This window comes from Thunnus albacares, chromosome 7, assembly GCF_914725855.1.
Source record: "Thunnus albacares chromosome 7, fThuAlb1.1, whole genome shotgun sequence".
NCBI classification, from domain to species: Eukaryota; Metazoa; Chordata; class Actinopteri; order Scombriformes; family Scombridae; genus Thunnus; species Thunnus albacares.
This window is the reverse complement of record NC_058112.1, coordinates 23,868,446-23,892,855: the sequence shown is the minus strand read 5'-3', so window position 1 is coordinate 23,892,855 and position 24,410 is coordinate 23,868,446. Positions and strand designations below refer to the sequence as shown.

The 24,410-nt window shown below is 43.0% G+C and overlaps 1 protein-coding gene across 1 annotated transcript; it reads right to left on the bottom strand.

The window, feature by feature from the left end:
• Positions 1-3,952: 3,952 nt before the first annotated feature.
• Positions 3,953-23,918, bottom strand: nuak1b (NUAK family, SNF1-like kinase, 1b). Its single transcript, XM_044356224.1, has 7 exons — positions 22,598-23,918; positions 17,532-17,652; positions 12,609-12,760; positions 11,430-11,495; positions 11,181-11,300; positions 9,315-9,447; positions 3,953-8,400 (listed from the first exon to the last, which is right to left on the bottom strand). The coding sequence occupies exons 1-7, from the start codon at positions 22,895-22,897 to the stop codon at positions 7,307-7,309; spliced, it is 1,986 nt and encodes a 661-aa protein (XP_044212159.1). The 5' UTR covers positions 22,898-23,918; the 3' UTR covers positions 3,953-7,306.
• Positions 23,919-24,410: the final 492 nt, after the last annotated feature.

Genomic DNA, 24,410 nt, shown 5'->3' with positions numbered 1-24,410 from the left:
AAGAGATCGCTGCCCAGACACCCAGCAGCAGCCAGTCAGCAACAAATTCCAGAATAGCAGCGCTGCCGCTAAAAATAGTCATCTGGACAGGAGAGGGATAGAGAGCTGGGTGTGTGGAGGGGGAAGCTGGATGGAGGATGAATGATAGAGGAGTGGAAGTTGAGCAGGAAAGTAGGGTGGTTTATTCCATTCCATATCCAGTCACAATGTTATCACAGTGGCGCAGAGGAAAAGGAGTCCTGCGGGGATGTGAGTTGGGAACCTGTGTGAGTGCTTTCCGAGAGAGCGAGAAAGAATGAAAGAGGGCTTATAAAAATGTGTGCATCCACATGCGAATGTGTTCATGCATTTGTGTATGCGTGCGCATTTGCAAGCCACGGAAAGCGGCCCCTCAGACTGTTATTTCTAAAACAATGTGTCAGCTAACCGAGGGAACACACGCTCCACTGTACTCAGGACTTTCTTCAGGCCCGGCCCTCTGTTTATTTTTCCTGCAATGAACGGGCAGCTCGGTTTACAACAGCCACCCTAAACCTTCACTGTGGAACATCCTGCCTGCAACAGCAGCCAGACGCGCCAAGGCAGCACTGACCTCGCCAAATCCTCTGCTGCTTTTTGCTCAATTTGCAGAATATCCCCCAACTTTCTTCATATGAAGCCATTTTTCTGGAGACAAAGGAGTTGTAAACTGATTTGAAGCGCATGTAAATCCTTCAGCTTTCATGTCCCAAATCCCTCTGCGTGTGACGGCTTTTATCCGTTTCAGCTCGAGGGGGCTGCGAAAGGAGAGGCCTCTTTTCAAGTCTGTGCTTCAAGCTAAAAGTAGAGAATAGCTTATATCCTCCAACATTATGCAGACTTCCATATCTGCAAGGCATAGAGTTGGGGTCATGCTAAAGGACCGGATGGGGTATTCGGGGAGAGGGGGGGGGGGTTTGGCATTTTGAATGTGTAGTTTGGGATGCCGTCTCCACCAGTAAACCTTCACCCTCCCCCTCCACCTTCAGGGGCAAACAGGCTCACCTTCTACAGATGGAGGGAGGAGGGTAAAAGAGGGAATAGTTCAGAGGGTCTAGCAGCTGGACTTTATTTAAGGGTCAAAAAGTGAACCAGAAATTGTTCTGAAGACATAAAAAAATCCCTTTGAAACTCAGATCATATCATTGTCAGGGGTGCAGCCGTTGAAGTCTCAAAAGGATTTTTCATTTTTTTCCCCATAGTGCTGTTTATATTGGTCTTTGTATATAACATATGACAATTAATTACAGTAAGCATTCATATGGTTGCATGATTGTTCTTTTATTGTTTGCCATCTGCTTGTAGTATTATATTGCCTTTGACTTAGAAAATTGGAATTTGCATTAAAACAGCAAGAGACCTGTGGTTGATCTAAGGATAATTGTCATGCTCCTTCAGAGAAAATGTCCCAAAAGAAATAATGACTTTAGACGATGATTGATGTAATTTTCTGTATATCACTGTCAGTGTGACAAAAATGAATATTGATGTAGGAGAGATTTATAAATAGAAGGCTTAAAGTCTGCTTTTATAGCTCAGACTAGCTTAAAGACGTCAATTTTAGACTTGGGATAACAGTTTCAATGTGTGATTGAGGAAACCTAAATTCTGCTCTGCACTATACTGTAGAAAGTATTTGATGTTGTCTTCTTCCAGGGCCTGCAGCTTGTGTCTGGCCAGCATGAGCTGGAGGGTGCTGTCCTACTCATCAGTACCAAGACTGCAGAGCTTCCAGCCACCCACTCGCTCCCCCTTGCAAAATGTGGATCAAATTAACCCAGCAGCAGCAATGTTCTCCCTCGACAATCAATCGACTCTCCAAGTCCTAAAAACAGACACTGTTGTTTCTTCCCCGAGCCAGACATGAACTGTGTTCTCTGCTCCGTGTTGTCTACTGCTGTTTGTTTGACTCTGTCAGTTTTCTAATGACAAAAAAATTGCTTTTGTCCAGAGAACTAAGACTGTTGTAGTCTACTTTCTTAATAATTACCAGCAGGCATGCTGGGTATAAAAACACAGTACTATTCATTGAAGATGAAACATCAACACTTTTGTCACACAACTGCCTGAGGATTTGTTATATATTTGCTCTATTTTCAGCTTCACTCAGGTGAGCCACTACTTACCTGTTGGTGTTGGCACGTGCCATCCTATTAGTTTATGCAGTTGTCCAGTCTTGATTGGATTTGGCCAGTATCACTATGTTTTCGATTGGGACTGGCTGCCAATCAACCACTCAGAGCTCATTCCCAGAATAACTGAGTATATGTACATTGAAGAGGATCCAAGTGCAAACACATGCCCCTCCAGCTGAAAGTTGGCACTTTCAAAAAGTTTGTAGTTTGGTCCTTCACTGAGCATGACGGTGCGGTCAGTACAATGGTTTCCAGTAAGTGACCAGTTTTCACGATGGGAAAAGTCAAAATTTCCAAAGAAATGTCTCGCACTTCAATTCTCTGCTGCTCATCTGTATTCTCAATTTGTTTAAATAGTGTTCTTTTTGCCTAAACATTGCTAAGTATGCTGGTTTCATCTCAGTCCTCACACATGGCCGGATCAAGCTCACAAATGTGCATTAGTTTGCACACTTTACAGCATCTGCTTCTTGCTCTGCTATAACTCTGAGTGGCTCTTTACTAGATCAATCGTTGGCTGGTGTGATGAAGCTGAATCTGGCTTGTTTTTTCCAAAAATGACTTCCTTAATAAACAAAACAACAAACTGAAGACAGACAGTTCTCCTGTCCATTAAAAGAGCTTAGGGTGGATGCTCTAATACCCAGCTGTACAGGGTAATATGTGAGGAATGAGATGGAAGTTGTGCTTTTAACCTTATTTTGGCAGAAAGATGATATGCTTGGAGCACACTGAGCATACAGATGTACAGTGAAGAAATGGATTATTCTGCAGAAGTTATTTAAAGTCTTTCTATTGACGATTTGACACTTATTTCCACTGTGAAAATTGATCAAAATGAATTCAAGCTGTACAGAACTGTTGTGCTCTCAGAGTGACAATGCTACAAAATTTTTACAGCCACCTTTCAAGCCTAGAGGGAATCTTTAATGCTCAAAAAATAGATTTTGGGTGGAGTAGCACTTCATCAAGTTAATTTAACTTTAACTACAGCAGCTGAGGCTGTGGAAACATTGGCTAATTTCAGGGAGAGAATAAAAAACTTGCCCAACTTGCTTGTTGGTAGTTCTGCTATGAACAGACTGGCTGTCTACTTTAATCTGGTTTTAATAAATCCTTTCAAACTGAGTCGAAATGACCTACACTCTCTTATTATGGCATTTTGACCTCAACCTTTTGCCTGTGTTAATTGATTTGATTCATTATGTCGAAGTTAAATATGAAAACAGTGCACCTTTGCAATGTGGATCACCACTGCTGACCTCATTTATGCACTCATGTAGGTTTTTGGGTCACATATTCTTAAAAAAGAAAAGAAATTAGGCCATCTGTCTAATAATAGTTTGTTTTATATGTGTCCATACAGTGGGAAGAGAGGAAGATGGTGGATGAAGTTATTTGAAGTTCTGTTTTATTCTGCTTGACTGGGTCAAACTTCTGGCACTGTCCGTTAATCCAATTTCACCACTGGATCAAACCAAAACTTGGCTTCTGGAAGTGAAAAGCCTCATAATGTCAGCATCTTCCTATTTTAAATTGCTGCACTTGGATGTCAAGTTTGAACAGTGGAAATACATTAAAGAAAAGCTGTGAGTATGTGTGAGACAGAATTTTGGCCCCTTTTGGCCTTTTTTTGGGGGGTGAACAGAAGAGTGTTTGCAACGCAGATGTCATGCACTTCAATATTGATCTTTGCTGAGATTTTTACTTAAATTTACAAGGATGGTCTCATCAGGTCTTGACATGACTATTTAACTTGTAAACCTATGAATAAAACACACATGAAGACAAACAATGTGTATCTTTTGAGATCCATTTATTTGAGTTGATACAGTACTACAGAGGCATCGTGTTGAGTAGAAGTACACCCGAATGGATGAATTAAGACATTTTACAGGATTTGAGGAACTCTTATTGATTTGTTATTGTTAAAAATACACACTTGACCAATGCCTTCACAATGAGATGATACCACTCTATTTTGATCGAACGATTACAATATTTTTGTGTGCAGTTCGTCCTCAAAACAAAACACACAGTCCGAAGCAGGCCAAAGCGTGAACATGGAGTACTTTGACAACAAATTAAATGGCTTGATCACCAATAAATACAAGTATAAAAACACATTGATAATAATTTTCATTATCAAAAAAAAAAAAGGTTCATAAAAGATACCAAAGGCACGCAACTTAATCCACCTTGGCAGTCCAGGATCACCAACAGACAAAAACAAAAACAAACCAAAACTGTGGCAATAGCCAACAATAGTAATGAGCCATAACAAAAATAATACTTAAATAACATAATAATACTAATTTATTATTATTGTCATAACAATATCCAGTCAAGTTTTCCTATGATTAGACTTTCTGCTAACTAACAGATATGCACCAGTTATTTCCAGTTTGGCAGAGTTAAAGTTTCATCATCAGATTCTTTCCATTGCTTTATTTCCTTTTCTCCTGATGTTGTTCCAGCATTTTGGACTCCCCTGCTTTGGTAAAGGTGGGAATACAATTATCTTAGAGTCAGCTGTTGATATCTAAGTAAATATCCTTGTATTTTACTTTATTCCAATTGATATTTGCCATTTGGTGGATTGTGATGACCCACAGGTGTACCAAAAGGGGGAAACTGAGACTTCACCAATATCACATCAGATTTGTCCATTTTTAGAGAGAAATTTTAATACTTCGAGGAAGGAAGTATTTTTCTGCCATAACATAAAGCAATATAAAGTTTCTTATATTTTGGAAAATCAAAAACAGAAGCATAATAAAACAAAATACTAACATAGTATAATTTTCTCACTGTAAATCCAGTTGACAATAAAATGCAATACAAAAGGCAATAAAATGCAATATAATACGCAATGGGTCTTTCATTTGAATCAATACCCAGGACCTCTCCTCCACACAAGCGGACCACTGAAAACATTCAATGTGTGATCTATTTCCTTGGGGTCATCTACTGCATGGTTTTCCATCCACATCATTTGATATTTTGGATGATGTCAGTCACTGTTCTCCCTGTTTTTTCACTGCTATTCAAAAGTGTAACACACTGTCTAAGGCCATACAGAGCACACAAGCCACACACTGACCCTCAAGACAAGCTGTATCAACAGCCTCCAGCATCTCACATAAAAACTCAAAAAGAGAAAGAAAAATAAAACAAATGTGAGGTAAGGCCAATGTGGGGATGATTTCATTCACCAATGGGGGATTCCCAAGTCAAAGAAAACTCCAAAAGGCTCTCATTAGTCCCTGACCTATCCATTCCCCTGAATCATGTCAACACTTCACCACATCTTTGGTATAAAACAAACACTTTCCATCTACTCTTTCTACTCACTTTCTTCACTTTCACTATTTTACATTGTAATGCCTTCAAAAATAAATCTAACTCCTTGACCTTTCCTGTATTTCACAGCAAAGTCCTCTCTAATCTCCATACCCTTCATGCATCATTCTTACTCACCCTTTTTTCCCCCTCTAGCTATAAATCGCGACGCGCTACCTCTCTCTTTTACCCTCAAATGAAAACAATAGCTGGCTAATTGTGCTTGGTTGACATAATGGACTAGTATACACAGCTGGAGGGCTGAGCACGAACCACAGATCCCACCTGTGCTGAGTCGGGCCGGGGCTGATAGAGATCTCTAGCACCAACACGTCTCCAGCCATTGTCTGTGGAATTTGCTGTGTCATCAGCAGGTTTAAACAAACCATCTTACTCTGCTCTTTTGAAGAGCTTTGGGTAGAATATTAACTAGTCTGACAGTGGAAACCACATTAAATGTCTTTGGTGAAACAAAAAAAAGTAAAACTGAATCTGTCACTACTTTATCAGGTAGCCTTGAAAATTGGAAACAACCAAGGTTAAGAGAGCCAGGCACATTCCAGGACTGTGAGGTGTTGTCTGCGCCATCTCCCTTTACTAAATGTCTCACTAGGTGAGCCCCTGCAGACTTCTGGTGCTGCCAGCAAATCTGTGTTCAACCAAGCCACCTAAACTGCTGACAAACTGAACTATGAGCTGAACAGTGACAAAGAACATAGGGGAGGTCTTTCCAAGGCTGCCTGTAGATCCCCGCATATCTGTGTGTGATTCAACTTGTGGAAGGAACAGGGGGAGGAGACAATAATGTTTGATCTCAACTGTCTGAGATTGACCTTTGAACCCCAACAAGTAAAGCTAGTCAGCTGTGCACTGAAGGCCCTGGGTCTTTCCACATTCACAAATAACATCATAAAAAAGCACAACTGGTGACAGATTGGCCTGGCTTTCCCTCCACTTTAAGGAAATGACATACATAATTTTTTATTATGAATCAAAAAAGGCACTTCCTATATATCCTCGAGTATCATACACATATATAGGACATACGCTTTTATGAAGATATAATTGCCTGCATGTTTTACATGCGCAGACATAGTTATATATGCTGAGTATATATATGTTTCTCATCACTGAGTAACATAATTATATATGTCAGTTCCACACAAAGAGTTGGAGACAAGGAGTTTTGGACTCTTCCAGTAACAGCCAGCACCCACCAGTTTTGCACTTAAAACTAAAAGCTACGAAAATATTAATAAATAATCAGCAATGTCAGTTATTTTTGGAACAAGACCCTGGTTTGTTTCTTTTTTTTTTTAAAGGAAGTAAAGATCATAAAAGCATGTGCTCTGTGTGAGTTTTAAGGTGCTTTTGTAAACTCAAACTCTAAATGGGTGGTGTACAAGCAGAGCCAACCAGTTTCTGGTTGCTGCGTTTGTGATTCTAACTTGCCTTCTTGCTGAATATGTAAACATGTTGAACACAGCAAAGTCTATGGGCGGGCCGAGAAAGCAGACTGGGTGGTATTCTCTTGTGCCAGCTCCATCTCTATCTTGTTCAAAAAAACCCTAACTGAATTTTCTCTGGCCAGAGAAGTGCACCTAAGTACGTGCATCTGTGTGTGTATGTGTGTGTGCATAGACATACATCATTTCCATTGATTTCAGCCCCATTTGGAAAACCACAACTTCCCAAAAGTTGTATCCCAGTAACACACTGGTCGTTAATGCCACCAATATACCTCTGTACACACACATGCACACACAGTCCTGTTCAATTTCCTCTGCTTCTTCTCTCTCTCTGCCCATCTGTTAGGTGAGGTTGCTGCTGATGTCCAGGGCTTGCTGGTACACCTGAGTCATGTCCTCCAGGTCCCCCAGCAAGGAGAAGCTGCCATTGTCCCCCGGGGAACCTTTCGTTTTGGGGCCGCGGCTGAACTTGGGTCCCTGGAGCGGCGGCGCTGCCTGGAAGCCCTTGAAGTTGGCAAGCTGCAGCAGGTTTTCAGCCGAGACACAGGCCCTGATGTTTGGGCGGCGGTGGGGGGTGGAGGGATGCCACTCAGCCCCGCTGAGGGAGGTGGGTGACAGGGACAGGACCGAACTGTCCTCCCCAACAATACTGGAGGGTCGACTCTGGCTGCGGGACAGACCGGAGTCAGTCGAGGAAGGAGGCTCACCAAGGACACCAGCTACTGCTGCCGCTGAGGGAGGCCCACTGTAGGTGGAGTACTTGCCGTTTCGCTTCAAGATGCCCTTTCTCCCCATCACTCTCTTAGGCGGAGATGTGGCTAGCAGAGACATACTGGCACCTCCTAAAAGCTCAGAGGACTCGCTACGCTCTGGGGAGGAGTAGTACCCTGATTCCCGCTGTTGGTTGTTCTTCAAGATGCCTTTCTTGGGCAGAGAGGGCACCATCTTAGCTGGTGAGCCTCCACTCAGGGTCTGCTCCTCTTCCTCTTGGTCTGGGCTTGAGGCCTCCTCTCCCCCTTCGGCTTGTTGAGGCAGCGCTGTCTGGCCCAACTCCACCTCTTCCAGACTGGCAGACTGCTGCTCTTCAGTAACTCTGGTCTTCAGGATGCCCTTGGGTCTCTTCAGACCTGGTTTGTCCTCTGCTCCAGAGTGGGTCTGTCCTGCCTCAACATTCTCCTTCTTGGACTTTTTGGGCCTCTGGCGCATCAGCTGGGGCAAGGCTGCAGGTTTGGCTCCAGAACCACGTGGCTCAGTGCGGTTCTGCCAGTCGATGAAGCGGGCCAGCATGGGTGAGCCTCCGTGGTCACGTTGGGTCTCACAGTCACACACACTGTTCTTCCAGCCCCAGTTTACCCACCAGTGATTGGCTATGTCCTCCACTGTGGCCCGGCGCTCAGGGTTCACCATCAGCATCCAGCGGATTAGTCCGCGGGCATCTAACAGGAAACAAGTACAATCTGTAAGCTCTCTCATACAGAATGCTTTTTGTTTTTTTTTTTTTACATCACATGCAATTACAATAGAGATACAATGGTAGAGAAGCAGAGTATGAGTTTTTACAGATTCCCTTAGGCTTTCTAATTCAAAGGTGCTGAAATGGCCATGGTTGATGTGGGTTTCTATTCAAAAATGGAGTAATATAACTGTTAAACTCTTTTTATGTTGAATTTATTCAACCGTAGTTTTTCTAAACTCTTACTGGAACGAATATTTTACACATCATTTTTACAGTTATTTTTCCATTGTTCAGTGTAAACCACAATAATACATCTTTGGTCAACAACAACATGACACTGACTAAATTCACTCCATCTGAGTGTATTTGGCAATTTAGAAACATCGAGAACTTTATAATAATAGACTTCCTACCATACAACACAATCCCTGAATCAGACACTAGATTAATTAAAAACAAACGTGTTAATATGTTACAAAAGAAGTCAATGAAGGTTTGTAGCTTAAATAATGTCACTGAATTTCTTTGTACTGTTTGAAGGAAAAAAGCAGCAAACATTGTATGTAATGGATTGTGCAGTCTAGTATGTGTGCACATTGAGAGCACTCTGATCCATATTCCATTCAACAGTTTATGGACCAACGTTTCAAGAACTTTCCAGAGTATTTTCTGGAATTTACATGAAGAGTCCAGTACAATTTATAGACAGAAAGTCAGGGGTCAAAGGTTTCAATTTCTGTCAAACGGTGGATCTCACTGACTCTGTATGTAGCCAGCTGAACTAGATTTACCAAGTATAGTTCATGATACTGTTTTCTAAAGTGCTGCTGTTCAAAAGGAGGTATCAGGTATGTGTTCCTTGTGTCATAAAACAGGCAGGATATCCTGCAGTACCTGAGGACTGAGTGGGCTCTTTGTATTCGCCGTTGCTAATCTGGCGAATGAGGTTCTTGTGGTCTCCCCCATCGAACGGCATGGTCCCGTAGACCAAGGTATACAGCAGCACCCCCAGAGCCCAGCTATCCACCTGGTGAAAACACAAAAACTAATTAATTCAGTTATCTGCAGAACACACACTGTCTATATCATAAAGTGTTTATTCTGTCTGCACAAAGCAAAAATATTCCAATAATTTGAGATGTGTTAGATTTGGTGTTATGCAATGGAAAAGCAGTCTTCCTCGTCCTGTTTTGATTAGTGATTCATGACATTGAAATAAATGTTGTGGAATGAGCTCAGTTCTGCTCAATATCAAAGCCGACCTTTGAGTTATGTTCTTCGGTTTACTTTGACATTAATAAGCACCCCAATCACTTTCTCACACTAACATCATACAAGAACATCTTTGTTAAGGAGCTTGTGATGCTGCCGTGCTCTCTCCAGCGCGTCTTTCATAGAAATAATGACAAATGCCAGTACTCTGGTGGGAAATGGCCTGTTTCCATACATATAAATCCTTTCCTCTCCCCCTCTCTCTCCTGCTCAGTCAGGCAGAAGCAAGAACTTTGTGACCACCAACCTAATGCAATGTGGCTTTCTAAGTAAGCAGTTACATAAGACTTTGTGTCTGGGGCATGAGGAGGTGCAGAGCCATAGGGGAAGTGGTGGGAGAGGAGGGGGTAATGAGTCCAGCAGAGATGGCAGAGTTGTGATATCCTGGTCCCTCATGACTCACTGGAGACATGCTGCCATTCAGTGATCAGTAGTGTGTCCGAGTGTGTGGGAGAGTGTGACAGAAAGGGAAATGTGACGTGTGTGTTGAGTGTCGTTAGGGGAGGATGAGATGTCTGGAGGAATGTGCTTCTGATGGCAGTAGCTGGAGCTTTGAGACATAGTCTAGGAAGAGGAAATCAGATAGGGCCAGTTAAGGAGCTAGTGCACTTCCTCTAAGGCTCTGGACCCACATCAAGAATGTATCACTCTGCCGTTGTTATTGGTCCATTCCTGAGGGCGAGACAGGGCAAGCACTATTGTTGTGTTCTATTTTCGCTGCTGTGTTTGCTGTAATTTGTGGCCTCACCCCAACTGGGGTTCTGTAATTTCGATTGCAATCGGACTGCTGTAGTTTTTAGCACTCTCGAGTAAATTATAGTGAATTACGCTAAATTGAATGGTTGAACTTGAATATCTAAAAATGCAATTCCCCCCCCCCCCCTTTTGCTTTGTTTTATGTAACTGATGCAATTTAGAGACAACGCCCTTCAGAATGACTCTAGAATTGCCAGATAAGTAGCTTTGAGGAGACATTTTCACTCTTTCTTTCACCAAAACTATTTTGTTAGATGCTGACTGTGACCATGAGCGCTCTTTGAGGCTGTGGAGCTCATTCTGATCCCATTAAACTGAAGGGAAAGTGAGCAAAAACTATCCTCCAGTTCTTCACTTCAAAAGGACCCCAACATTGTAGGAAGGGGAGGACAGGGGAGGGATGCGGACAGTATCTGGGCTGACTCACTGTGGAGTTGCAAGAGAGACCTCTATTAGACTGGAGATTAATAGTAATCCATCAAAGAGCTGAAAATAAAGCCTAGCCACTTTTTTGTGTATGGGCTGATGATGATAATCACTAGGGAGATAATGATTAAAGCTGTATAAGAGGTGAGATCTGGGAGGTTCACACCAAACTCACAAGCTAGCATTGTTATTGTCAACCATCATTGACAATAACAATGATGACAGTTATATAAAAGGAACTAAATGTCCTGGAAATTAAGTTCACAACCAGCTGGGGTTTGGCTCATTTGGTCCAATGGGTCTCACCTCTGGGCCTTGGTAAGGTCTCCCATTGACAATCTCTGGTGAAGCGTAGAGTGGGCTGCCACAGAAGGTTTGCAGCAGTTTGTCCTTGTGGTAGAGGTTGGACAGCCCAAAGTCAGCAATCTGTGAAAACAGTGTGAAGTGTGAATTTTAAAGTGGCCATGTGATCGTTAATCCCTCATACAAAGATCATCTGAGGTAAGGTATTACAGTCCTACTGGTAATGCATCACAGATCAAGGGGTGAAGTTACCTTAATATTACAGTTTTCATCCAGTAGCACATTTTCCAGTTTCAGATCCCTGTGCACCACTCCATTCTGAAAGACGACCAGAAAGAGCAAAATAATGATTGATGTATCTATTAATGCATTATTCATGAGAGATGAATTCAAGTAATAAACAGTCCATTGTGTTAAGAGATGATTTACTCTGACAAAGCTAGCTTGTGGCTCTCGGGGGAAATCAAGGCAGCCTGTTGGTCTAGTACTCTTTAATTGGTTCTGTCCCCTCTGGTGTCTTTATGCTGACATCTGCTGTGATTTTCTTTTTAAATCGACTCACATGTGTCACATAAACATAAGCCTGTAATTACCACCCTGTATGAAAGATGTTCTCACAACATCTTGGGATTAAAAAACAACTATGTTGTGAATGCCTGGGTTAAAAAAAACAACCCAGGAATTAACATGTGGTATGCAGACAGACAGAGCCCAGCTCAGATGTGGAGGAGTGACTTCACCAGTTACCCCCCCTCCTTGGGTTGCACTCTGCATGGCATCTCCCATTGGTTATTACTTGGTAGGGAGCTCATGTTCACATGACCCTGATTGGTGGATACAAGGAAGCTTGTTGCTTGTTGTGTCAGTGATTCATGCAAACCCACCCGGTGGGAGGTTGCGCTTGGTAGTGATGATTCATCATTTATGGCTGTCTGGGACTCTCCTATCTGAAGACCATGACATCATCCCTATCTCCAGCTGGGAAGAGCATGACAAGTGGGGAGTGCATCCAAACAAGCCCTCGGGCCTTGAGGTTTTGATGGGAGTAGGTGAGGTGTGGAACAGGGGTTGACATGGGTGTGGCTAGGACTAAATCTTTGGGGAAAAGCTTTGGGGTTATCTTGGGACATCCATCAGTGTGTCAACAGATGAGGACAGAATTAATGCAAGACCTGTTTGGTGCACAGTAATCGGAGCGTAAGCCTGAATTAAACAGGCCTGTGTTCTATCCTCACTCAGAAACAGATGACTCCCTAACACCAGTACGCCAAGAAAAGCGTACTGTATAGGGCCTGCAGATTAACTGGCTATATGGCTAACTATGGAGGTGCATGGTTAATGTTACAATAAGCATGCAGCAGCCTGGAAAACAAAGTCTGGATGTGTGTGAGAGAGACAAAGACAGATTTAAGGTGGTATGTGTTTTCTCACCTTATGGCAGTGGTGCACGGCGGAGACTATCTGTCTGAAGAAGTGTCGTGTCTCTCGCTCGCTCAGGCGCCGCCGCTCGCTGATGTAGTCATACAGTTCGCCCTTGCTGGCGTACTCCATCACGATCACAATCTTGTCCTTGTTCTCAAACACTGAGAAATGATAAGAAAACAATTGGCCACAGTCCATTAATATCTACTTTTAGGAAAATATTATGCATATTAACAACAACAGAAATGGGAGGACAACTTAGAATGAACCTGTAATGGCTTTATATATCATTTTAAAATGACAAATGGACATTGTTATGTAAAAAGCAGACTAAACCAGTTCACCTCCTCTTTCTGTTTTGGAGCAGGAATCCAAATTCCAGAGTAGCATATAACATCTCTACACTTCTCCCAGGGTTACATCACCCAAACCCCACCTCATGTATCTGGCTCCTTCACAACATTGCAGGGAGGGGTTGTTAACTCAATCAAGCCCACCCCTCAGAGACCAGAGCGAGTACAGAGCAGTGAAAACAGAGACAAAGCAGGAACCAAAGTGAGGAGAGAAGGAGTTAGCTTCTCAGACGCAGTGTCAAGCGATGCCCTTAGCACATCACACTTCAACTTCACATCATGTCACCACATTTCACAACACACTCCCACATTCTTCAGCTGCCATCTGATAGGAAAATATCACATAAATTATTGTACAATAGTTTAACGTAGCAACACGGTGCACTAATTCTTAATTCACAGCCCAAAACTGCCTCACATGTATTTCTTTGTAAGAATGATAAGGTAAACAAAGTCATATTTATGTCCAAAGTAGTGACAATTTACTGTATATTCCACTAAAACTTAGAGTTTTTTTTTTTTATCTAAGCTAGCTTTTAAACAGACATTGACTTAATATGACCAAAGCAAATCAAAAATAAGGATAGGAAAGTTAAATTTTTTTTTAGTATCACTTGAAATTCATGACTGGAGAAAGTTTTAATATTACTTAAGTATTATTATAATGTCTTACTATCCATGAACTGCACCTCACCAAACATATCATTCTGTGTCAGTATTTAGCCTTCTGGTGTATAATTTCAACTTGGCAACCTACTTCTCTCCCAGCGCCTTGGCATGAAGGGAATGAAAATGGCTGGGGCAGAGAGAAGAGGAGAGAGAAAAAAGACCACGGGAATACTGAGAAGATGACAACAACACAGTCAGCCATGTTGCTCCATATTGTGCGGGCTGATTTTCCCACACAGCAGGGTCACCGGGGGTGAGGGCCTCTGCTTTCTGCACCCTTGAGTGAGCACCTTCAAAGTTTGTCACAGTACTTTCCTCACCCCCCTCCCAGGGTCCTTTTAAAGATATAATCCTCTACAAAAACACACAGTTGCTGAGTGATGGTAATTCTCCCTGATTGTGACTGTCTGGCCGCTGGGGAAGTAAGAGACGGGATGTAAGACAAGCACCCGGGAGGGCTGAGCAGATCCTGCCGTCTGATTGGTGGACAGTGTGGTGACCTGGGGTGACATTCGCAATGATCCGTAGTGGGGTTTTACTTAGAGAGCCAATTCTCAGCTTGCACTCCCATTTACCTCTGACCCCTGGTGGTGAAGTAATTACCTGGCTTACATAACTTGTGTTTCTTACAGCCCGGTGGATACACCAGCCTCCGCTACAGCCTCACTTGTCACTCACTGGGCTTTGTTCACACATCACGCCCTCACATCTGACTAATTAGCATCTATTGTCCTATTGCTACACTGATGACAGACCGTCTCGGCAGGTTTGCACAGCGGGTGAACCGCAGAGTCTAATACAGAGGAGAGAAGGAATACTACTGACACAGACAATAAACAAGGGAGTATTAAAAACATTTTGAAATTAGGTATTTTAATGCTGAGGTAACTGTTGTTTCCTAAACTGGGTGTATTTACTGAACTTAGCTCTCTTTGCAAAATAACTTACTATCTCACTTTAAGAGAATGCAGTATAATGATGGCAATAAAAACATGTGGCTCATCACTCACAGCAGGGTGAACTTTGTATCTTCTCATTTTCCTTTTCCCCTTAACTTGTCAGACTTAAGCTCTACAGCATCTGTCCCTATAAACACAAACAAGCTACTAACATTTTAACTGCAATTTACGCAATTACAAGATTCTTCAGGATTGAGTATGTGTTTTAAAAGCGGGGCATTAAGGTACATAGTTATACCGTAGGAAAGAAGAGCAAAATCCTCTTTTAAATGCCCTGCACAGCATGCTGATGGATGCAGAATGTGAGCGCGGAGAGAGGGAGTGGTAAAAATCAATCTTCACACACACATCTGGTTCAGCTTTGCTTCACACAAGGCAGTTAGCAGGGGCTGTTGAAGAGGGTGTTGCCGGATACACAAATCTGGGGGCCTCCTATATATCTCTAAAGCGAGGCTGGGTGGAGGCCAGGCCACAACAGTAAACGCTGGGTTTGAGGAGACACACCAAAGAGGAGAGCAATGAGTCTGGTCAAGTTTGTTGGTGGAGTAGGCCACTTACAGAGGAAGGCAGCACACATAGGAACACCATACAGGCTTGTTGGAGTTTATAAAGCTTGGTGTTCTTTTAATCATTCTCCTAAACTAGAAATACCGCCTCGCGGTTGCGTGCCCCCGCCAACCAGTCAAGTTGCAGTTTACATCCATGTCTGTCCAGACTCATATAATAATTTTAGTGAAGACTTTGAAGGCATTTAATAAAAGGTATTAAGTGTATTTTGTGGTGAAATGGAAGTTATCACTATATTGACATGTATGATTCCAGTGTATAATTCAGCCCTGGCTCCTTACCCATTTATCACAAGATCATTTTCTCAGCTAGTAAGCAAACCTCCTAGTCAGGTGTATTGGAAAAACCTTTTGTTGTTGTCTAGCTTTGTTTTTCTTGTTTTGCTGCATGTCTATTAATGTGTAAGTTCATTGAGAGAAACAAAAAACAGAGTCAAATTCCTTGTATGTGTTCACATTCTTGGCCGATAAAGCCAAGCATTTTTAGAACATAAAGTAGACAGTAGACAATGCTTCAGATATGGATGTTGCTGCAAAGAAGCTACGAATTCTACAACGTGGATGCTTCATACACAGTCACCACAGTTTTAAGGTGGACACCCAAATGTGAAATTTGGTCACAATCTCCCCTCCTGAGTTATGGTGTTGAATAATGGCCAGAAAAGTGTTTTTGCTGAACATTATAAGGTCACAGTGAAAATGACCTTTGACCTTTTGGATATAAAATGTCATCGCTCATTTTATTCTATTAGAAATTTGTGTGAAACTTTGTCATAATTAGCGTATGAATTATTGAGTTATGGCCAAAAACGTATTTTGTGAGGTGCCATTGACCTTCAACATTTGAACACTAAATTATTATCCGTTCATCCTTCCAAGAGTCCAAATTGATGTTTGTGTCAGATGTAATAAAGGCGTTCCTGTGGTATCGCGATCACAAAAACAGGACGGACATGAGGTCACATAGACCTTGACCTTTGATTAACAAAATCTAATCAGTTCATCCTTCGAGTCCAAGTGGATGTTTGTGCCAAATATGAAGAAAATCCCTCAGGTGTTCCTGAGATATTGCGTTCACAAGAATAGTACAGATGGATGGATGTATGGATGGATGGGCAACCCGAAAACATACTGCCAATAAGGCATAAAAACACAAAACCTACGCTGCACTTCAGGCCCCCAGCTGACTACTGGCACGTTCCCATGACAAATAGTGTTGTTTGTTGCATATACACATAGCTGATAACAACCTGGGGACTTTGAAACTGAACAAAGGACAGTGGGTAAGCAAGTTTGGGCAGTGGCACGCAACCGGCTGCCATTGTGCCAGGGCAGCTGTCCTGAAAAGGGCATTGAAACTGTGGCTTTGTTGACACAGCCATAAAAATAGTCACGAATCACAAATCATATGAATACGACTCGCACTGCTGCGCCTTGTGACTTTAATTGCCTGCGCATAGGCCCACTCTACATTATATGAGATGATTAATTGCAAGCAATATGTTGAAGGAATTCAATGGGAATTGTTCAACCTTTACACTCGCCATTAATTCTAATCTATGTTTTCTCCCAATGAGGTTAAGGTCATTCAAAAGGACTCATATCAAAAAAGAGTAAATATGCGTGCAGTCTAAGCCTGACTTAAAGGCTTTGATATTTAGAGAGTTGCTTCCTGGGGTAGATATATGTTGACGTTGCTCAAGGGAAGGCTTAAGGCCTTTCCTCCCTCTGCATAGCACTGGACCGGAGTCAGACAGTATGCAGGCCTGGGTGAGAGAGGTAAATCCAGAGTCTCCCTTGCTACACAAATGCACACACAACCATGTACACATACACACAAATATACAAGGACTTCTGCAGACACACATATGTACAAACACACACACATTCACGAGTACAGTCTGGTTCCCAGCTGCAGTTGTCTCTAAGTATCAGCAGATGTCTGGCCCTGAGATCAAGACCAGAGAAGACAAGGGATGAGACCTCTTAGATGTGGGAGAGGCAATCCCTTAGAATACCACCCCTCTTATACACACAAACTTTCAACACACACGTGTGCGAACACACACACACACATTCAGAGAGATCCAGACGCTCACCATCAAAGCCATCTAGACTTTTACTGGCCCAGGCAGCCAGACAGAGCAGAGAAGATGAATAACATCCCAGAGCTGTAGTCCAGGTCTTATTATGACATCTGCATGTCATAACATGACAATCCTACAGCTTGGCCACAAGTGCTGAATGAACTGAGGGAGGGGGGGGGGGGGGGGATTTTGGACGTGTGTGTTTGTGTTTATGTGTGTTTAAGTCAAACACAGTGTATATGATTTGTCATATGTGTGTGTGTGCGTGTGTATTTCCAGACACGCGGCAGACCCTCACCTTCATATATAGAGATGATGTGTGGGTGGCGAAGTGATGACATGATCTCGATCTCTCGGCGGATGTGAACCATGTCCTGCTCATCCTTGATCTTCTCCTTCCGTATGGACTTGATAGCCACCTGGAAAACACAGATGACACTCTGATCAGATGACTGAGAGCGACATAAAATTTAGATTTGAGAGTTAGATTGGTTAATGAATAACGTGGGTGAATCATGTGTAGCAGTTTAAAACACATTTACCTTGTTTTCTCTTAAACTGATTATATAAATATGTTGATTTAATCAAAGGGAAATAACCATAGAAACTGAAAAAGAAAACATTGCCTTAAAAGACAACAAAAACATGTTCTTTTGGTTATCTTATCAGTGAACTTTAACATGTACATGGCTCTTACAGAGTACATACTGCACACCATGTGATGTATGTCTGTCTCAGTAAAACCATGTGAGCCACCTTAGGATGTATTGCTTAATCTCTAATAAACTCTGTGTACAACCTCATTTACCTCTCCCCTCTAAAGGGTCCTATAGCACCCTTTGACCATATCACCAGAACTTGCTGACATAACAGCAAGATGAGTCAAAAGCAGGAGAGACGACATCCCAGTCTCACACCGTGTAATTTACGCAGCCTCTTTTCTGTACGAAAAACAAAATGAAGGTGCTCTCTCGGAGAAAAACAACCTGACACGTGGTGCCATAATGGAGGCTTGTTTTGTACTTTTCAGGGCTCAGGACTACATTTAACCAGGTATTAGTCAGTGTTTGGGCTGTGCCTATGATCTGGGCCCCCCCCAACCCAACTCAAACAAAGAGATGAGAAGGTAGGTGCACTAGTGAAACATGGGGGTTTCCATAGCAACAGTCTACCTGGGAGCAGCTGTGGTTAGAAAAAAAATAACAGTCTTCTCTTCTAAGGACCATGAAAAAGAGGTGAGCAAGGTGTTAAGTGTCCATGATTTCTGGAGGAAGTCAGGGAGGTCTGGAGGTCAGAGTGCTCCTCAATAAATCAGATGTCACTGATTCGACTTATACAACAGATGCGTTTCCTCTCCTGTCACAGAGTCCTTCACAAGACACTAAATCACCACCCATTCATTTATTTTTAGTGATTCAAATTCAGAACAGCTAATGGCCTACATTTGATATAGCCTGAGAAGCTGCCACACCGGGGGAGGAGGAGGAGGAAGAGGGAGGGGGGTTATGTAGGAATCAGGCAAGGGTTGGGTAAGTGGTGTCTCCTCCTCATCTTGCCAATGGGCCTGTTACGGGAGGTTCAACAGTCAACAACTACACTTGATTTGATCATTCCTCACTGTCATGGCAATGCCACCGGGGTCAGAGTCAGCCGCAAGCAACTGGATGCATTCAAACCTCTAGCCTATGCCCTCCTTAAATGAGAGGTTAGCAGCCTACTCCAAATAAACCAATCGAAAGTACAGTCTAGCACATGTCGCTATAATTGTAGCCTAAACATTCTGGATTGAGTCCTGGCTTTCCTTTGATCAGGCCTGTATAGAGTCTGTTCATTCTGTTAGTTTAAACTTTTGTCCTCTCCTTGCTAAGCGGTGGTATTCTGAGGAGTCCAGCTTTATTCCATGCAGCAGAAACCACAGGCAGTAGCGAGTGCCAAGCTAATTACCGTGTACATCAATAAAAATAACCCCAAACCGGAATAGTTCCCTTCCAGAGCATGCCTTGATTACATAGAATTTAAAGAAATGATACTATAATAAACAAAATGATGTCCAGGGGGTCCACATGCTGTGTTCATAATTGGTAAAAAAAAAAGTTGTTTGTGTCTTAATGCTGGTGTTTTCCTTTACCTCATCAGGTTCATCAACACCTTATCTCTAATCCCAAAACGTGAATAACATTTTTAACTTCAGTGTTCAGTGGTGCAGCAGAAGGTGAGTCAGCCTCCTGCCTTTAACAAATTAATTCAGGAATTCACTAACTTAGGACATAACTGAGAAATGACCCATAAAAGTTGCATGCAAAGGCGAGTAAACTTTCTCTGTGTGACTACAGCCTGAAACCAAAATGATTTTTTTTTCTCCTAAAAGGGTAGTGATCAATCTTTAACTGCCATGATCCAAATTCCTCACTGTATGCTAACTCATTGAATGAACTTGCTCTCCCACATTGGGCTTGAGACAAAGCCAGGTATCTTTTGTGTACCTCCTCATGTTCTCCTGCCCTGACCCTGATGTGGATCATTAAACAGGACTGCATCAGCCACTTGCCAGCTGGCCGGGCTGGCTGACACAGCTACGCTTGTCCATAAGTGGATCCCTATTACTGTCACTCACAGTAAACAGGCGCTGCACTGCTGCCTACGCTGGCCTCTGCCAGGTATGGGGCCCGTCTTGTCTGCACCCCCCCCCCCTCCTTTCCCCTTTTTTTGCGACAGAGTTTGTTTGAAGTGAAAGTCCATGTTTCGCTTCATTGGAGCCTGACATCTTCCTGCGCTTTCTCAGGCCATTAAAATAGATGAAGTATTCATCACAAGCTCACCCTTCCCTGCGTTTGCTAAAGATCATGATCGTCTGTTGTGTTGAGTGTGTGTGTGTGTGTGTCTGAGTCAGAGCTAGGGGGAGAAGGAGAAAGAGAGAAAAACAGAGAGAAGGAGAGAGAGAGAGAGAGAGAGAGAGAGAGAGAGAGAGAGAGAGAGAGAGAGAGAGAGAGAGAGAGAGAGAGAGATAGAGAGTGGGAGGAAACGGCCTGTCAATTTTCCAGAAAACTATATTTTCAAACAGCGATGAATCATAATACCTCATCAACGGCACCACATATAGCAGAGGAATGTTAGTGTTTTCCCCTCTCGCGTACCTCTCCAGTGAATCCATTGTTGAGGAATGATGTAATCTGGTTCTTTAAGCTCATATTAATATGACTCTGTAACCCCTTTAACTGAAGGCTGTTCCTCTTGTTATGGTGGTGGGGTTCCCTGTGTCTCTGCGCTAACTGCCCACCACTGCCTGTCTGTGATGGATCCCCCCCCCTACAGGATATTAACCTTCCCCTCCAATCTCATTTCCTGCTGTGGATGGCCTTTCATGTGTCACTGCCCATTCCGGGTCAGGCTGTCACCACAACCTTTTCACTATATACATCTAGGTGGCAGATAATACATGAAGACACCCCCACACACACACGCTCTCTGCCTCTCTCACGAGTATACAAACACAAAACACATCTTCTAGAGGCACGCACAAACACACGAGCTTGTCCATGTGTTACTATGATCACTATGATCAATTGCACTTCGTATAATGTTGGATTTCTACTCAGCAGTACGACATATGGCTTTGGAGATTAAAGCAGACAGTCACTCACTTCCACTTTCACTGACACACTGAATGTGCCCACATCTAATCAATCTTCCTCAAGTGCCTTCAGTTCATGTGCAAACACACGTGCGTACACACACACACAAAACTTCCTGAGTCTCTCTCCTCATTCTGCTCCATCTGCTCTTCTCGTTTACTTTGTGGAATGAACAAGGAAAAGGTACAAGATGATTGCATAACAGTCTCACTACACTGCTGTATCTGCCATATGGACACAAGAGCCTACCACCGGGTCAGAGGTCAAGTAAAGTCTAGCAACGCAGTGCCAGATGCACGTGGCCTGCGAGGTGGCCGGCGGTCATGCTCTGTCTGATTTCTGCTGGTACTTCGTGTGCAGAGACGCTGATTCTCCAAGGACTTCAAGATATACAAACTCCCACGTGAAACACAGTGATGCGAGGAAGTACTACATGTTACTGGCATCTTGTTTTGAATCTGGATGTTATGCATAGGACATTGCTGCAGATTATAGGGGAAGGGAAAGCATTAGGACACTGAGTTCTGTCATACAAAGAACTGTCTGACTATCTTAATTTGGGTGTACTCATATATCCTCTTGAAGAGTTTGACTGGGAGATGTAAGTTTGAATCCTCAGCACCAGCAAGGTATGCATTATTGAACTGTATTAAAAACATTACAGATGTAAACATATGTAGACCTAATGTGAATGGCTGACTGTTTCTTCTTCAAAAAAAAGTCTTCAGTGAGTTACCTAAAGCCAACAATTTCAGCTATCTACAGGAAACAGTGTCTCAAACTCACGAACTATGAAAATATGATACTTTGACCTTTCCTGCAAGCATACATTGTGCAATTTAACGATGCTAGTAAAAAATAAAACACTTCACATTACAGCTGGTGCCATAGCAATACTGAATAGGAAAACATACTGAAGAAAGGACAAGGAGCCAAGTAGCACAGGCCTAGAGAGAGTAAGCATTACCGGAGGCTTTATGGTCCCCTAATATCAAGCTTCCATTTGCCAGGAGCTATGAAAACATTTGGGGACACTGTTGACCTATACTAAGTTTCCCCCCTGACATTCTCAGCACACGGAAAGTTCCTCATGTCCTGCCAGAATTGGCACAGGGGTCACATTTTGCCACACGTGGAAAGATTCAGAGATGTGCTGTTCAGAAAGGACATAGCTCTTAGGGATACGGACAAAACAAAACATGGGAGGGGGGGGGGGTTTCCTAGGTCAAGCAATGAGTTTTGTTCATAAAGAAACAGAAAGTAGTGGATTGACCCTTTCACTCACATTCACACCCACACAGTAAACTGAAAGGACACAGCCTGAAACATTTAAAACACTGAAGGAAAAAAAAATGCAACTTGGCTCTAGCACATGTAGTATCTCTGAGGGACTGTTAACTGGTTTCCATGATGCCTATAGGGTCACTGAAGTCGCATCAGTCAGTCAGTAGCCGGATTTGCACTGCAGCATCCGGTCGTGAGGCCCCGCATAGGACAAGGCGTGTGCAGCCACAGCTCTCTGGCCCCATGGGCCCTTTTACGCATAGGGGGAATTCCCATCGGGGGAAGGACGCGCACACGCCTCTGAGCACAACAAAGCACTTAATTTAGGACCAGTGTTGTTTGTAGTGGCTACTAAAGGGCGCTACACAAATATGCATGTGTTACAAGCTCACTAAAAGCATGGTGACAGATGTTTACAGCCGCTTAGAGCGCCTCCTAAGTGGCTCACCTCTCTGCCGGAGTGCCGCTCAATCGCCTTCTTGACTTTGCCGTAGGTGCCTCTTCCCAGCGTCTCCAGCAGCTCGTAGCGGTGTTTCAGGTTGTGCTTGTGGTGGTGTTTCTTCACGCCCGAGTTCCTCCTTCCATCACTGCTTGCCGGGGTCCCTTCGGGAGAGTTGCCGGCAGGTAGAGGTGGAGATGGAGGTGGAGGGGAGAGGTCACCCCCCGCCGGCTTGCCCGCAGAGGTTTGGCCTTTCTGGGCCTCGGGACGGGTTGCCCCCCGGTGGGGCGATAAATAAGCTGTTTCCATCTCACTAGGGAAGTGTTTAAACAACCTTCCCACTGTTAAATATTTCAAACTACCTACTAACAACAAATTGATAATATAATACTTATAGGCCTAATAATAGTAATAATAAATAAATAAATTACAAGGAATAACGCGTCGCCTAATAGTCATATTATTACATGTGGAAACTAACATTTCCAGATTGTCTTGATTGATCAATTGGCTTTGATCAAAAGAACAAAGATCTCTCTTTCTACCTATTCATGTTATTATCGCTATATAATCAGTCTACTAACGGATTAAGCACAAAAAAATCTAAAAAGGGACATTATCGGTCTATAATAACCTGATACATAGTCCTATCACTGGATATCAATTAAATCTAGTGCCAATAATGTAATATATAATATGCATTCAGATTTCGGCAGCCGGCTGCATGCCGGAAGCTGAATCCACTTTCAGTTTAAATATGATATAGGCTATAATGTGCAAGCTCTATCCCAATAAAATAAAAAAAATGCCTAAAAATTGGTCGGGCTAATCTCCTCACTCCTCAATTGACTGGCATGATCTAGCTGTGGTTAATTCTGGCTCGTTCACATTATCTGTCGTCCTAAACGCTGCCAACATCGACACCGACTCACATCTAAAAGGCGAGAAAGCTGCGACGAAACCGGCGTTTTGGATGAAGATGACCCTCATTTTGTCCACGGCCCAGGTAGCTCCTCATTCATCTGGACTCATCTGTCTTTTGTGCGACTGCATGCTCCGAGCCGTGGTCGACGGTGGTACTAGAGGTGCGCTGTGATCGGACACTATCTCAAGCTGAGGCGTTTTGGATATTGCCATGGTCGTTTTGCTGCTCCCCTTCTTCTTTTTCTTCTCCTTCTTCTTCTTCGTGTGCCCTTCTTGTTTCTCCCCTTTCTCTCTCTCCCTATCCTCAACGTGAGAGGCTGGAATGCGAGAGGATCCGAGTCCGGAGGCGGAGTTTACGCAGACCTCCTTCCCTGTCTTTTCTCTTCCCTTCGCTCTTTGTGCTCTCGTCGCCCTCTCCCATCTCTGATATGACTGCTGCTGATCAGGGGCGTAGCAAGAAATCATGTGCACCCCCCCCTCTCTCTTTAGGGCAGTAATGGAAGAAGTACTCAGATCCTTTTAATTGAGTAAAAGCACCAATACAGCAATGTAAAAATACTCTATTACAAGTAAAAGTCCTGCATGAAAAATCCTATTTAACTAAAAGTAGATAAGTATTAGCAGCAAAATGTAGTGAGAGTAGTAAAGTAAAAGTAGTGGTTTGGTCCCTCTGACTGATATATTATTATATATGACATTATTGGATTATTAATAGTGAAGCATCAGTGTTAGAGCAGCATGTTACTGTTGTAGCTGCTGGAGGTGGAGATAGTTTCAACTGTTTTATATACAGTAAACTAGTTTAGTCCAGTGGTTCCCAACCTAGGGGTCAGGCCCCTCCAAAAGGTCACCAGATAAATCTTGAGAGGTCATGAGATGATTAATGGGAGAGGAAAGA

Excerpts from the sequence above, each read along its gene's own strand:
- nuak1b (XM_044356224.1), bottom strand. The coding sequence starts at position 22,897 with ATGGAAACAGCTTATTTATCGCCCCACCGGGGGGCAACCCGTCCCGAG. Across the intron at positions 12,761-17,531 it reads CATCATCTCTATATATGAAG|TGTTTGAGAACAAGGACAAG; the intron begins GTGAGGGTCTGC and ends ATCATTTCTCAG. Across the intron at positions 11,301-11,429 it reads ATGAAAACTGTAATATTAAG|ATTGCTGACTTTGGGCTGTC; the intron begins GTAACTTCACCC and ends CTGTTTTCACAG.